Source organism: Sphaerodactylus townsendi, linkage group LG07, assembly GCF_021028975.2.
Source record: "Sphaerodactylus townsendi isolate TG3544 linkage group LG07, MPM_Stown_v2.3, whole genome shotgun sequence".
NCBI lineage: Eukaryota > Metazoa > Chordata > Lepidosauria > Squamata > Sphaerodactylidae > Sphaerodactylus > Sphaerodactylus townsendi.
The window spans coordinates 94,756,626-94,769,705 of NC_059431.1; the positions used below are offsets into that span (position 1 = coordinate 94,756,626).

The 13,080-nt window shown below is 48.0% G+C and overlaps 1 protein-coding gene across 2 annotated transcripts in view; it reads right to left on the reverse strand.

Moving 5' to 3' along the window:
• The window catches only part of CLSTN3 (calsyntenin 3), a 41,152-nt gene extending 36,232 nt beyond the window's left edge, over nucleotides 1-4,920 (reverse strand). For both annotated transcript variants that reach the window (XM_048503235.1, XM_048503234.1), the window contains exon 1: nucleotides 4,624-4,920. In XM_048503235.1, the coding sequence (XP_048359192.1) occupies nucleotides 4,624-4,696 (73 nt within the window). In that variant the 5' untranslated portion in view covers nucleotides 4,697-4,920. The remainder of the gene's footprint in view (nucleotides 1-4,623) is intronic.
• Nucleotides 4,921-13,080: the final 8,160 nt, after the last annotated feature.

The window sequence follows — 13,080 nt, forward strand, 5'->3', positions numbered from 1 at the left end:
ACAAGGATTTGGGGTTATACCAAAGGCATACTTTCCTCCTCCAAAATCCCAGATATGCCCTCCTGAAACATTCTTACATGATCTTCCTGCATTTCCACCCAGGGCTCTGAATCTCTTTTCACGAACTCGGCCCATGCCACATTCCCACTGGCCCCTCCCAGTGCCCACCACGTTAATCCCCCTGGCTGGAGTCAAGCCAAACTCAACATTGAGGCAGCAGCCGGCAGGAGGCTCCGAAAAAATGTCACAGGCCCAGAAATAGCAAATTAATCTTTATCGTACAACCTCCAGGGCAGGGAAAGAAACAGAGGGTGGGTGGGTGGGTGGGTGAGGGCAGAGAGAGAAAGCCAGAGAAGAAAAATCATTATAAATTAACACTCGGTTCCCAACAACCAATCCCTGATAAAGTGGGTCTTGGGGATTAAATCACAATGGCCTACTTACAACCCAAGCTTATCGTCCACAGATATATGGCTCAGTCCATTCACAAGCAGGGTACGTAATGACTATCTACAAAAATCTGACCACTGAGGCTCCCAGAATCCTGGGACTGGCTGGCTGGGGAGAGAAGACTTTCAGCAAGTACAACTTGAAGGTATCAACATCTTTCAGGGAACATCCTCACGTAAGAACCTGTCCTCTACACTCCCTGGCCTCATGACATTAAACTGCCATTCATAACGAGCCTTTGACAACCGGGCCAGTTCAACCTTGTCAGTTGTTCCTGTGAGATTCACTCAAAAGGGTGGTCCACTAAGAGGCAGGCTTATATTGAGAGGATGGGGGAATCACCAAGAGGGAGATTTGGGAAGACATCAAGGGGAGCAAAGGAGGGAAAATCCCTTGTGACCCACAAGGCACAGTTCAGAAGAAAGTGCCTGGACAAACACTATTTGAGACTCATGCACAGGAAAATATTCTGATTGGTGGTGCATCTGGTGTTAATGAATGGGAAGGAGATGGCATTTCAGTCACTCAGTCTTTATTACGATCATAGACCAGAATAAGGTAAATAAAATAAAAATAAAAGGATAAGATGTATCAGAATAGTAAATATGCATCTAAAAAGAAAAAAAACCTCCTGGTGAAAGAAAATTGGGAACACAAAAAGGTATGGGAACATAAAGGAGATAGAATACAGTTTAAATACTAAAGGGAAATAAAAACTTTAAAAGTATTTTAAAAATTACAAAAGGGGGTAGGCATAGGTGAACAATAAAATTGGTAAATTGAAGGCTTTTGAATTTTTGAAGGCATCTGACACTCCGAGCCTTGCATTGGGCCAGATGTCACAGGATTCACAGCCAAACCAGGCAGCCAAGTTGTGAACCAGTTCCCTCCATGACAGCCAGTGTGGTATAGTAGTTCTAGAGTGTTGGACTAGGATGTGGAAGACCCAAGTTCGAATCCCCACTCAGCCATGGAAACTTTCTGGGTGACCTTGGGCTGGTCACACCCTCTCAACATAACCAACCTCACAGATTTGTTGTAAAGATAAAATGCAAGAAAAGAGAACAATTGGAGGTTTTAAAACACAGACTGGATGGCCATCTGTCAGGAGTGCTGTGTGTATTTCTGTATGGCAAGGGGTGGGGCTCAATGGCCCTTGTGGTCTCTTCCAACTCTATGATTCTATAATGCAGCTTGACCCCCCAAAAAGTGTCTTGGTGATTACAAGAAGAGTAGCAACACGTACATGGCCCTCACTTAGATCTGGGAGGCCCAGGTTTGACACACACACACACACACACCCAAAGCTTGCTGGGTGACCTTGAGACAGTCACTTTCCTCATATCCTACTTAACAGGGTGGCTGTTGTGGAGATAAGATGGAGAGGGACAAACACTATTGCAAGGTGCTTCAGGGGTTCAGAGCAGGAAGAAGAGGCTGAAGCCTGGGCCAAGGCAAAAGCTGAAAAACTTTGTGTTGACAAATGGAGTTCCTACGGGAGCTTAGCTGGCTTCATCATGTGGCTGAAAATTCATGGGCACTGGGGCCAGACAAAGGCATGGTGAGGCCCAAAGTGGAAATCCAAACAGCGCCTCCTCCTTCCCACTAATTATCATGGGACACCAGGAGCAGACTTATCACGACCCCTTAGGGGTTTCAAGACGTTCAACGTTGCTTTGCTGTTGCCTGCCTCCATGTCACACCCCTGGCATTCCTTGGAGGACTCCCATCCATATCCTAGTATTTGAGAGTCTGTGACACAGCAAGGTCAAGCAGCAAGTTTCCATTGCAGAGTAGGAATCTGAACCTAGGTTTCCCAGGTCCTAGTCTGACACCTTAACCACTATACCATGCTGGCTCCCTGCCATTCAGCTTAGACCTGGGCCATGGAGCCTCTGGCAACACAGTTGATTGCTTGCTGTTGACTGCCATTGAGCATCTAAAGCAGAGGCCCCAGTACATTTAGGGGCCCACCTCTGTGGACCACAACATATCACCAGAAGTTTGCCTGAAGTGTGCCATCTCTTTCGCAACTCCCATTCACTTCCATGAGCCTTGCATGGAGGAGCTTCCTGGTGGATTGTGCTCTGGGGGTCCCACCTCATCAGCCTTCACAACATCTAAAATTTACTAGGGACTTCCCAACAGAGGAGGCGGCTTTGCAATTTGGAACCAGACCTGAAGCAGATGGAGAGAGCAGACAGAGAGTAAATCTGCAAGGACTTCTTCCATACAGTGAATAAGCCATTTGTTGACTTCACCATCACAAGATCCAGTGATGACAACTGTTTTTGCTGGCAGATGCTTTAAAATTGGCTTAAACGTAGCCATGACATAAAGCAAAGTCAGGTCTGTCATTCTCTCATCTCCAGAGCTCTCTTCCAGGAAAGCTAACTCAAACCTCCATGCATAGAGGCAGTATACCTTTGAGAACTAGCTGCTAGGGACAAAAATAAAGGAAGGCAAGCCTGAATGAGAGAGAGACGTAGGACTCGCACATCCTACTTGTGAGCTTCCAGAAGCATCCAGGCAGCCTCTGTGGGAAACAAGACATTGGACCAAAGGGGCAGTGGCCGATCCAGCAAAACAGCTGTTCTTTTCTTGCATATATTTGGTCGCAGATGCTTAAGGCACAAGAGAGCAAGCAGTGTGTCGTGAAAAGTTGCTGTTTGTGGCTGTGGTTGCAGATAGCCAAGCATACAAAATTGCAGGGGGGGATGGAGTTCCGATCCCAGGAGCCTGAGATGCACAACATCTAATGGAATTGTGGGGGGTGGGGTGTTCGTGGGGGGTGGGGTTGCCTGTGGATTCAGAGAAGTGGGCAAGAGAACCACACAGCATAGATCTATGGCAGGTCGTGCCCATTTTGCTCACAGCGTTTCAAGGTGGTTTGTACACATACTTGCAACCAATCCAGCAACGCATCTTTTATCCCTTCTGGTTTCTCATCAGTACATAGCCAGTATCAGTTGCCAACGACTTGTTCTTCCCCCCCTCATCTCATAAAGCAAAAGCCCCCCCCCCCCACCACTAGCATTTTTCAAGTCCTGCTGGTAACCTTTGTTTTGGTCCTGGCCCAACCCCACAAAAGGGGGAGTTGTTCGGTGCAAACTACACCCTGTTGCTGGGGCAACGATCAGATGGCAGAGAAAGAAAATCCTTCCATCTGCCACTTGAAGAGTCCGTGGTGGTATCTTGAGAAGAGGCCCTTTGGCAAGCTCCCCCTCATGGAGAGGCGCCCAGAAACGCCAAAACCACCCACTAGTGGCGCCTGGGAGGGGGAAAGGGGAATATTTATTCCACTCTTATCTGCAAAAGCATCAAGACACACAGAATCCTAATGCGGCTGCAGCATAGTTCCCCTGCAACGCCCCCCTCGCATTCTGAGGGGTGGTAAAAGCAGCACCTACTCCTTCGCCCTCCTGCCCTGCTGCTGCTGCACACCGGAGGCAGGTGGGAAGAAAAGGTTTCTCTCCTGTTTCAGCCTTTTCCTCTCTTTGCCGTCTTCCAGTAGCTGGTCCCTCCAAAGATCTCGCCCCTGTGCCCTCCCGACACCTCGCGCTCACTCCTCTTCATGTGTGCAGCCATGCCCGCGTGTGTCTGTGCACGCGTGTTCCCACAGCCGTGCTCAGAATGCTGAAGCCCCTCCAGGGTCGCATTGGCCCCGTTCAGCAGCGCCCCCCCTCCCTCCTGCGCGCAATCGATTATAGATCCCTCCATAATTAATCAGACGGAGAAGGCAGCCTAGGCATGGGACCCGAGGGCGCAAACAGGCAGGGGAATGGGGGATCGGGCATCTTCCTGGGTGTGCAGCAGCGGGAGACCGAGGGCGAGGGGGCAGCGGCAGGGCGGTGGGGGCTGCAAGGAGCCCCCTGGCGCTTGGAGAAGAGCTCTCGCAATCGGCGGGTTCCTTCTGGAGAAGCGGAGAACGAAGTGGGGAAGAGGCAGAAACAGGAGCGCAAAACAGAAAGGGGTTTTTGAAGGGGGGGAGGAAGAAGGGTCCTGAAGCCCCCTCCCCGCAGAGGAGCAGGTGCGGAGCGACACAAGGGAGGAGCGGGGAGAGCCCAGCCCAGCGCCGGGATGGGACGGATCGGGGAAGGGGCGCGCGTCGGCGGGGCGAAGCTCGGCCGGCCAGCGCCCGGGGTTGCAGGGGGCGCTCCCGGGCCCACTCACCTTTGTTGCCCAGGGCGCAGGCGAGGAGGAGGAGGCCGAGAGGGAGGCAGGCGAGGGGCTGCCTCCAGCCCATCTTGCCGGAGCCCGACGGGCGGGGAGCGAGCCTCTTGGGCGCCGAGGGTGCCTCGCCGCGCTGGTCGGAGGAGGAGGAGGAGGGCGCGGGCTGGACGGCTCTCCGAGCAAGGCTGTCCGGGCACCCGCCTCGTCGTCCCTGGCCGGCTGGCTCCCACCGGCTGCCCGCTCTCGGCTGCCTGCCCCAGCCCGGCCCAACCCAGCCCAGCCCCTCTACTGCAGCATGATGTCAGCAGCGCCCGGCTCTGATTGACGGGCGCCAGCAGCCAATGCGAGGGGCGGGGGCGCCAGGTGCTGCAGAAGCGGGAGGGGTCCCCGAAGGCGGGTCGGGCTCCAGGTCTCCCCCCCCACACACACACATATACAAACACACACCCCGCTTCCACGCCATGCTTGCTGCGAGGGGGGTGGGAACGCTAGTGGGCGTCGAAAGGAACTTTCCAGGGACTTTGGGGGAGTTGGGGAGGGGGAGAATGAGGCTCCTTGCCCTTTCCCAGTGTCTGGCGCTGGGGTGGAGTCAGGGGAAAAGAACCCCCATGCATTCCTCATCCCCCCACATACACACCCAGACACACTATGTATATACAACTCAGCCCCCTCCCCTCCGCATCCCACCAGGTCCCCAGACCTGCACCGCACAAACAGATCACACAGAAAGTACACCCCACAAAGACCACCTCGCAGGGACATCCCCACCATTCAAACAACCCTGCCCCTCCCCATTCACACCTATAAAGCATGCACAGATCACAAATAGTGCCTCCACCTACCTACTACACTCCCCCATTCCATCTGTCACTTGACCCTCAATTCACACACACACACACACACACACACACACACACACACACACACACCCCAAACTTGGGTTGCCAGTCTCCAGGTGAGGCCTTGTGTTCTTTCAGATTACAACTTTTCTCCAGACTACAGAGATAATTTCTTCAGAGGTGGCCACAATGGCATGACATTCCTACTGAACTCCTGTCCTTTCCACAAATTCTGCCATCCCTCCCAGGCTCTGCCCTCAAATCCCCAGGTGTTTCCCAACCCAAGACTGGTAGCCCTACTAAACACCATACCATCACACAAAAGCACACACCAAATATATTCCACATAGACACATCAACATTCCCCTCCAACATGTCCTACTGGGATCAAGAGAAGCACTGCTGGTCAAGACACATTCTGCTTTGTTCTGGGCAGCATCAAGTCATTACTGTCAGGAGGAAGAAGAGTTCAGAGTTATACTCCACTTTTCTCAACCAGAAGGAGTCTTAAAGCATCCTCCCCTTCCTCTTCCTACAACAGACACATTGTGAGGAAGGTGGAATTGAGAGAGTTCAGAGAGAACTGTGACTAGCCCAAGGTCACCCAGCAGGCTTTATGTGGAGGAGCGGGGGTGAAACCCAGTTTACCAGATCAGAATCTACTGCTCATGTGGAGGAGTGGGGAATCAAGCCTGGTTCTCCAGGTGAGAGTCCACCTCTCTTCACCATGATACCACCAAAGCCACAAGCACATCCAAACTGGGGTGTTATGGGTTTTCTGGGCTGTATGGCCGTGTTCCAGTAGCATTTTCTCCTGACATTTTGCCTGCATCTGTGGCTGGCATAATGCAGGCAAAATGTCAGGAAAAAATGCTACTGGAACACGGCCATACAGCCCAGAAAATCCACACACCCCAATTGATTCCAGCCGTGAAAGCCTTCGACAATAAATCCAGACTAGTTCTGATGGTTCTCCTGCTTCCTAGGGATCAGAACATCAGCATGATGGAAGTTCATGGCAGCTGGTTGGGAAATCCTGAAAAGTGGGCAGATGTGCCAGCAATGGGCTTGGTGCTGCATAAAGCAAAGAACTGCTTCTTGCATCCATGTGCCCTGCTCAATATTTCCTCACAGACAGACAGCATACTGTAGTGGTTTAGACTGCAGGAAATATAAGGATCTGGGAGACTTTGAGCCAATCATGTTCTCCCTGCCAAACCTACTTCTCAGGGTTGTTGTTAAGATAAAATGGGCACAAAACAGCCATGTTAAGCTGCTCTGAGCTCCTTGGAGAGATGGCAAGATTAAAAAATACTGGAACAAACTGTCTGAAACTAGCACGGGATTCAATTCTTTCTGCATCTCAGATCGGCTTGAAAATAGCTGTAAAAGCTAATATACGGGAATGCTCAAGACTTGGGAACTGCCTCCTCTTAAAATATATTCTTGGTGTGACTCCACCAAAAAACAACAACAACCATCCTCCTTGATGTCGGATCCACGTCGGCACATGTACATCACTTGTCATGGTCCTGTGATGTATTATGTCCATAGTCATAATACAGGGAGAAAGTTTGAGCCAAGAGATTTTACTGCACCAAGTGATCTCAAACAACTGCAGAGGAACATGGGATGGTGATGAAAGAAACCACTTCAGACTGAGGTGCTGTGTGGGATTACCTTTTCTTTTTACACAGGGGCATTCCAGAACCTATTAGGACATAGCAAAGTCTGCCCAAGATCATTTCTCACTGATGTTCTGGCTGTTTCAATATAGGAAGCTTATTTGCCTCCCCATTCCCACAGGAGGGAGCAGCAAGTCCAAGAGACATTCCCCTAGCTGTAGGAAATGGTGCAATCCAGCAGGATCCAACCACATCATTCTGAGTAGATCTTGCCCCATATTGACCCTCTCCTCCATTGGTGCCAATGAAGACTAACAGCATCATCCTTAGCAAGTCTACTTGAGCGTATTCAATGGGGCTTCCTCCCAGAAAGGTCTGTTTGGGATGTCACTGTAAGATTCTTTGTGACCCTCAGACTCTCCAAGAAGCCACTGGGATTGCTTGTGGAGCCAGACCAGCATGGTGATAAACCCTGCACAGAGTGTGATGCTCTAAAGTAAAATACAAAAGAAATGAGTGGGAGAATGCAAGATATTTTTTACAGATGGGAAAGTGACCAGTTTAGAGAATTTTCTTCTCCCTCTGCCTTCATACCACATTGTTTATCATTTTGATATTGGGCATACTGTACTACATTTCTTTCATTATTCTTCAACTGTGCTGTTCACTTATTTACAGTAAATCAAACAATAGCCCCATATTGGCAAATCCGGGGGACACTATCAGAATTTTTTTTTTTGAAAAACTGGTATCACTAGATCAAGTTCACTAATTCTGTTTAATAAATTAAAGTTTTAATTTGATTTTGAATAGATGTGCAGTTAATTGTTACTGTTTTGAAGTTTATTGTCATTATCTTCCTCAGTGAGTCATGCAAACCACTTTTTTGAAGAATGCTTTTTACAGGGTCGGATTGGGAGCATTGGGGAAGAGTTTGTGGAAACAAAGGGGCAGTGGCCCCCCAAAAGTTTGGGAGCCATTGCTCTAAAGAGCCTTCATTGGTGTCTCCCATTCCCATACCAACACTGCTTAGCTTCCAAGATGTGATGGGATCAGGCTATACCAGGCTGCCTTCCTTCCTTTTACCTGTATAACCTGCTTTTATTGCATTTTTCATTGTACACCTTAAACTGGTCTTTACTTCATTGTTTTTTAAACTCTGTAATTCACCTCGAGTCTATCCGGCATGCACGTAGGTAAGGGGCGGGGGGTTTCTCGGGTTTGAAAAAACCCCACATTCATGTCCGAAGCTCCGCCCACCCGTTTGTGGGTTTTAAAAACATTTTAGTGCTTTTTTCGGTGTTCAGCCTTCAGGGGGTGCATTGTTTGGGCTAGCAGCACCAAACTTTCAGGGATTGCTTGGGGGGGCTCTCCTGATGATACTACCCAGATTTGGTGAGGTTTGGTTCAGGGGGGTCCAAAGTTATGGACTCCCAAAGGGAGTGCCCCATCCTCCATTGTTTCCAATGGGAGCTAATAGAAGATGGGGGCTATACCTTTGAGGGTCCATAACTTTGGACCCCTGAACCAAACTTCACCAAACCTGGGTGGTATCATTAGGAGAGTCTCTTATTGAGTACCTACCAAGGTTTTGTGAAGAAGTTTGTTGAATCCAGGGGGGGTCCAAAGCTATGGACTCCCAAAGGGAGTGCCCCATCCTCCATTGTTTTCAATGGGAGCTAATAGAAGATGGGGGCTACACCTTTGAGGGTCCATAACTTTGGACCCCCAGAACCAAACTTCACCAAACCTGGGTGGTATCATTAGGAGAGACTCCTAAAGATACCCTACGAAAGTTTGGTGCTTCTAGCTTAACAGTTGCACCCTGACGGCAGGCACCCCCCAAATTTCCCCCAGATTCTCCTTTTAAGAAAGTCCACCCTTGGCATGGATTTAAAGGGAGAATCTGAGGTCCTCAGTTTAGAAGAAGAAGAAGAGTTTGGATTTATAGCCTCCCTTTCTCTCCTGTAGGAGACTCAAAGGGGCTTACAATCCTCCCCTTGCCCTTGCTCCCTCTGACAAGCAAACACCCTGGCAAAGAGGTGGGTGGGGCTGAGAGAGCTCCAGCTGTGGCCTTAAAGGAGTCACCCAGCTGGCATGTCTGGGAGTGCACAGGCTAATCTGAATTCCCCAGATAAGTCGTCACAGTTCAAATGGCAGAGCAGGGAAACCCGGTTCCTCCAGATTAGAATGCACCTGCTCTTAACCACTACACCACATTGAAAGTGATGCTGTTTCAGGGTGGGGCATAATCCACCCCAAAACAGCATCACTTTCAATGTTGTTTAACTAGGGACCCCAGATTCTCCCTTTAAGGTGGATTTAAAAGGAGAATTTGGGCCCTCTAGTTTAAACACCATTGAAAGTGATGCTGTTTGGGGGTGGATTCCAGCATCACAGCAGCTGCCCGGGGGGTCCCCGCAAAACTCAGATTTTGCATCAGGCTCCATTTTCCCTCTATGCCTCTGCCCAGAGGGGCAGGGCAGGGCAGGGGAGTCTGCCATCCCCAACCTTGGAGAGCTGCTTTTATAAGCACTAGGCCAGGGGTGGGGCTTGGGAAGGCGTGGCCATGCCCTAGGGGCAGGTGGGGGTGTGGCCCCACCCCCGAACCTCCCCCCATTAAAAATCTATACCTATGTCCCTGCTCTCAGGCACTAAATGAAGGAAATAATTAAGTCTTGGGGCAACTGAGGTGTTACATAAGTCATCAAGCTCAGTCATCAAATCTAGAAAAGGCTTTGATGAAGTAGGGTGTCTTGAAGAGGATTTGAAGGGCCGTTTGCCCCTGAAGGCAGAGCATGCAGGGAATCAGGTGTGGTGGTGGAATGTGTGAATAGACACTGGCTAATATTGAAAGCTCTGCCTCTAGTGTTGCATTCATGCCTGGAGCCCTCGTTCACAAATGCAGCCATCAAATGATGTGAATAAATGCATGTGTGAATCAGCCTGAATATATTGGCACACCAGAAACAGGGTGACTCAGTTCCAGACAGAAACAATAGAATGGAAGCTGACACAGAGGTGGTCTGTATACCAGTGTATGCCAGTATACAGTATGCTGGTGTGTTGTATACTGACTTTACCTCAGCTACACAATTGATGACTAGGACAAACCATTACCTGTCAGTCTCAAACACGCACACACAAAATGGGGCTAATCAGGTCCATCGTAACTGAAATAATATATGGGATGGACTTCAAAAGTGCTATACATAATCTTGAGACAAGCAAGGTTCAATGTTTACAGTGGAAGAACACATAGATACTTAAAAATATATATCTCAACAATTTTATCAGGAAAGGATTGTAACAGCACAACCTGACCAAGCACCATTTTAAATCTGCATCCCTGCCCAGCTTTTCACCCACACAAAGTAATGGATTAATACCAGTGGTGGGATTCAAATAATATAACAACTGGTTCCGGTGGTGGGATTCAAATAATTTAACAACTGGTTGTTTACAAGCACCATTTTAACAACTGGTTCTGCCAAAGTGGTACGAACCTGCTGAATTCCACCACTGATTAAGACTGAGCATGGCCTGAAACACAGTTTTCCCCCTCCTTCCACCCTCCCCTGCTGCGTGAGTGTATTTTTAACATGAGCATAAGTTGCTCAGATCTTGGAAATCTGTGCACTGTGTTGTATTATTTTGGTGGTCCTAATATGGAACCACTGGACAGTGTGAGCCAGCATGGTTAAGGCTGATGGCCTGGTCACCCAATTTAGGGTGTTTGTCTGTCTGTCCAGGTGAGGACAAAGAGGCCTCAGCAAGGAAAGATACAGAGGTTTACTGTCCGTACAGAGAACAGTCCAACAGAGACCAGAGTTTATGCTCTCGAGGTGTCCCCAAAAATAAAAAAAACAGTTTAGACAACTATGGAAAGTCACAGTAGAGACTAATATGTTTGCATATGACCAGTGTCTATTAATTAAGATAAGGATAACCATTTGAAAAGAATCTCCGGACAGGCTCTGCCTTCTACCATTGGGATCTGCGGCGAGAGTGAAAGTTCTGCTGACCTCTTTTGAGAAGCTAAATATAAATCACCTTTTGCTGCAGGAAATCAAACCAGAACCCACTGGAGCTAAAACAGAAAGGGTGACCAGGGGAATCAAAATTTAAGAAGAACAGAGCAGAAGAGGTGGTGGCTGTCTTTCAAAGCAATAGCTCCATAAACAATCCCTTCCATTGTTGGAGATAGGGGTACAGGGCCCCCCGCAATCTAGAAATCAGTGAAAACATTTTTGCCCTCCCTTCGTACCACAGCAGAAATCTGAATTTTTAATTTTATTTTAATGTGTCTATATTTATGGTATTAAAAGAGCATATGCTGACATTATACAATACTATACAATACTATACAATACTATACAATACAATACACATTTTATTCATTTCTGAGTTTCTAAACATTTTCTGTATTGTTTGCTGGCCTTCGTGTGTTATCTGTGGCTTCTGAAAAACTCCCCAAAAATTCCCATTTAATTTTTATGCTGACCCACAATATATCAAAACTACAATGGGGAAAGTCATGATGTGGAAGAGACAACTGTAAACAGGGTCACAGGAATGCTACCATTTAATTGAGAGTTGAAGGTTAACCAAAATAATGAAAAGGCAGTCTTTCCATTATCTACTTAGCACAATCATTTATGTGAGTTTTGATTTGATTTGTCGAAGGCTCTCACAGCTGGATTCAACTGGTTGTTGTGGGTTTTTCGGACTGTGTGGCTGTGGTCTGGTAGATCTTGTTCCTAATGTTTCACCTGCATCTGTGGCTGGCATCTTCAGAGGTGTATCACAGAAAGAAGTCCACACAGTCCGGAAAACCCCCAACAACCAGTTAATTTGATTTCTTCCACCCCACTCCATCGGATTAGGATCTGGGATACCCTGGTTCAAATGCCTACACTGCCATGAAAACTTTCTAGGTAACCTTGGTCCAGTTGCACACTTCCTTCCTGGCAAGCATTTGGATGGGAACCCTCCAAGAAATACCAGGGAAATCACACCGAGGCAGGAAGGTGAAGCCTCTCTTGCCTTGAAAACCCAGCGAGTTGCCCTAAGTCAGTTGGTATCAACTACTGGCAGAGGCATAGCTACAATGGGGGTGCAGAAAATTTGGGCTCATTTCCATTTTTTGAGTATTTTTAGTGTTTTTATGTTGTCAGCCAGCAGGGGGCGCAGTTTTTAGGCTAGCAGCACCAAAATTTCAGGCTATCGTCAGGTGACACTCCTGATGATACCAGCCAGGTTTGGTGAAGGTTGGTCCAGGGGTCCAAAGTTATGGGTTCCCAAAGAGGGTGCCCCATCCCCCACTGTTCCCAATGGGAGCTAATAGTAGATAGGGCTACCCTTTTGAGAGTCCATAACTTTGGACCCCCTGAACCAAACTTCACAAAACCTAGGTGATACCATCAGGATAGTTTCCTGCTGATACCACCCAGGTTTGGTGAAGGTTGGTTCAGGGGGTCCAAAGTTATGGAACCCCCAAAGGGGTGACCCCTTCCCCCATTGTTTCTAATGGGAGCTGATAGTAGATGGGGCTACCCTTTTGAGGGTCCATAACTTCACTAAACCTGGGTGGTATCAGAAGGAGAGTCTCCTGAAGATATCCTAAAATTTTATTTTATATTATTATTTTATTTTTATATTTATTTATATTTATATTTTATAGTTATATAATATAATATTTTATATTATAATGTTATAATATTAAATATTTTATATTTATTTTAAAGACCAGCTTAAACATTGCTCCCCTGCCAGGCACCCTCAATTTTTCCTCATTTGGAGTGGATTTAAAGGGAGAATGTGGGCTCCCTAGATTTAAAAAAAACCTCTGAAAGTATTGTTGAAGGCTTTCAAGACCAGATTCAACTGGTTATTGTGAGTTTTACAGGCTGTGTGGCTGTGGTCTGGTAGATCTTGTTCCTAACATTTCGCCTGCATCTGTGGCTGGTATCTTCAGAGGTATCACAGAGAGA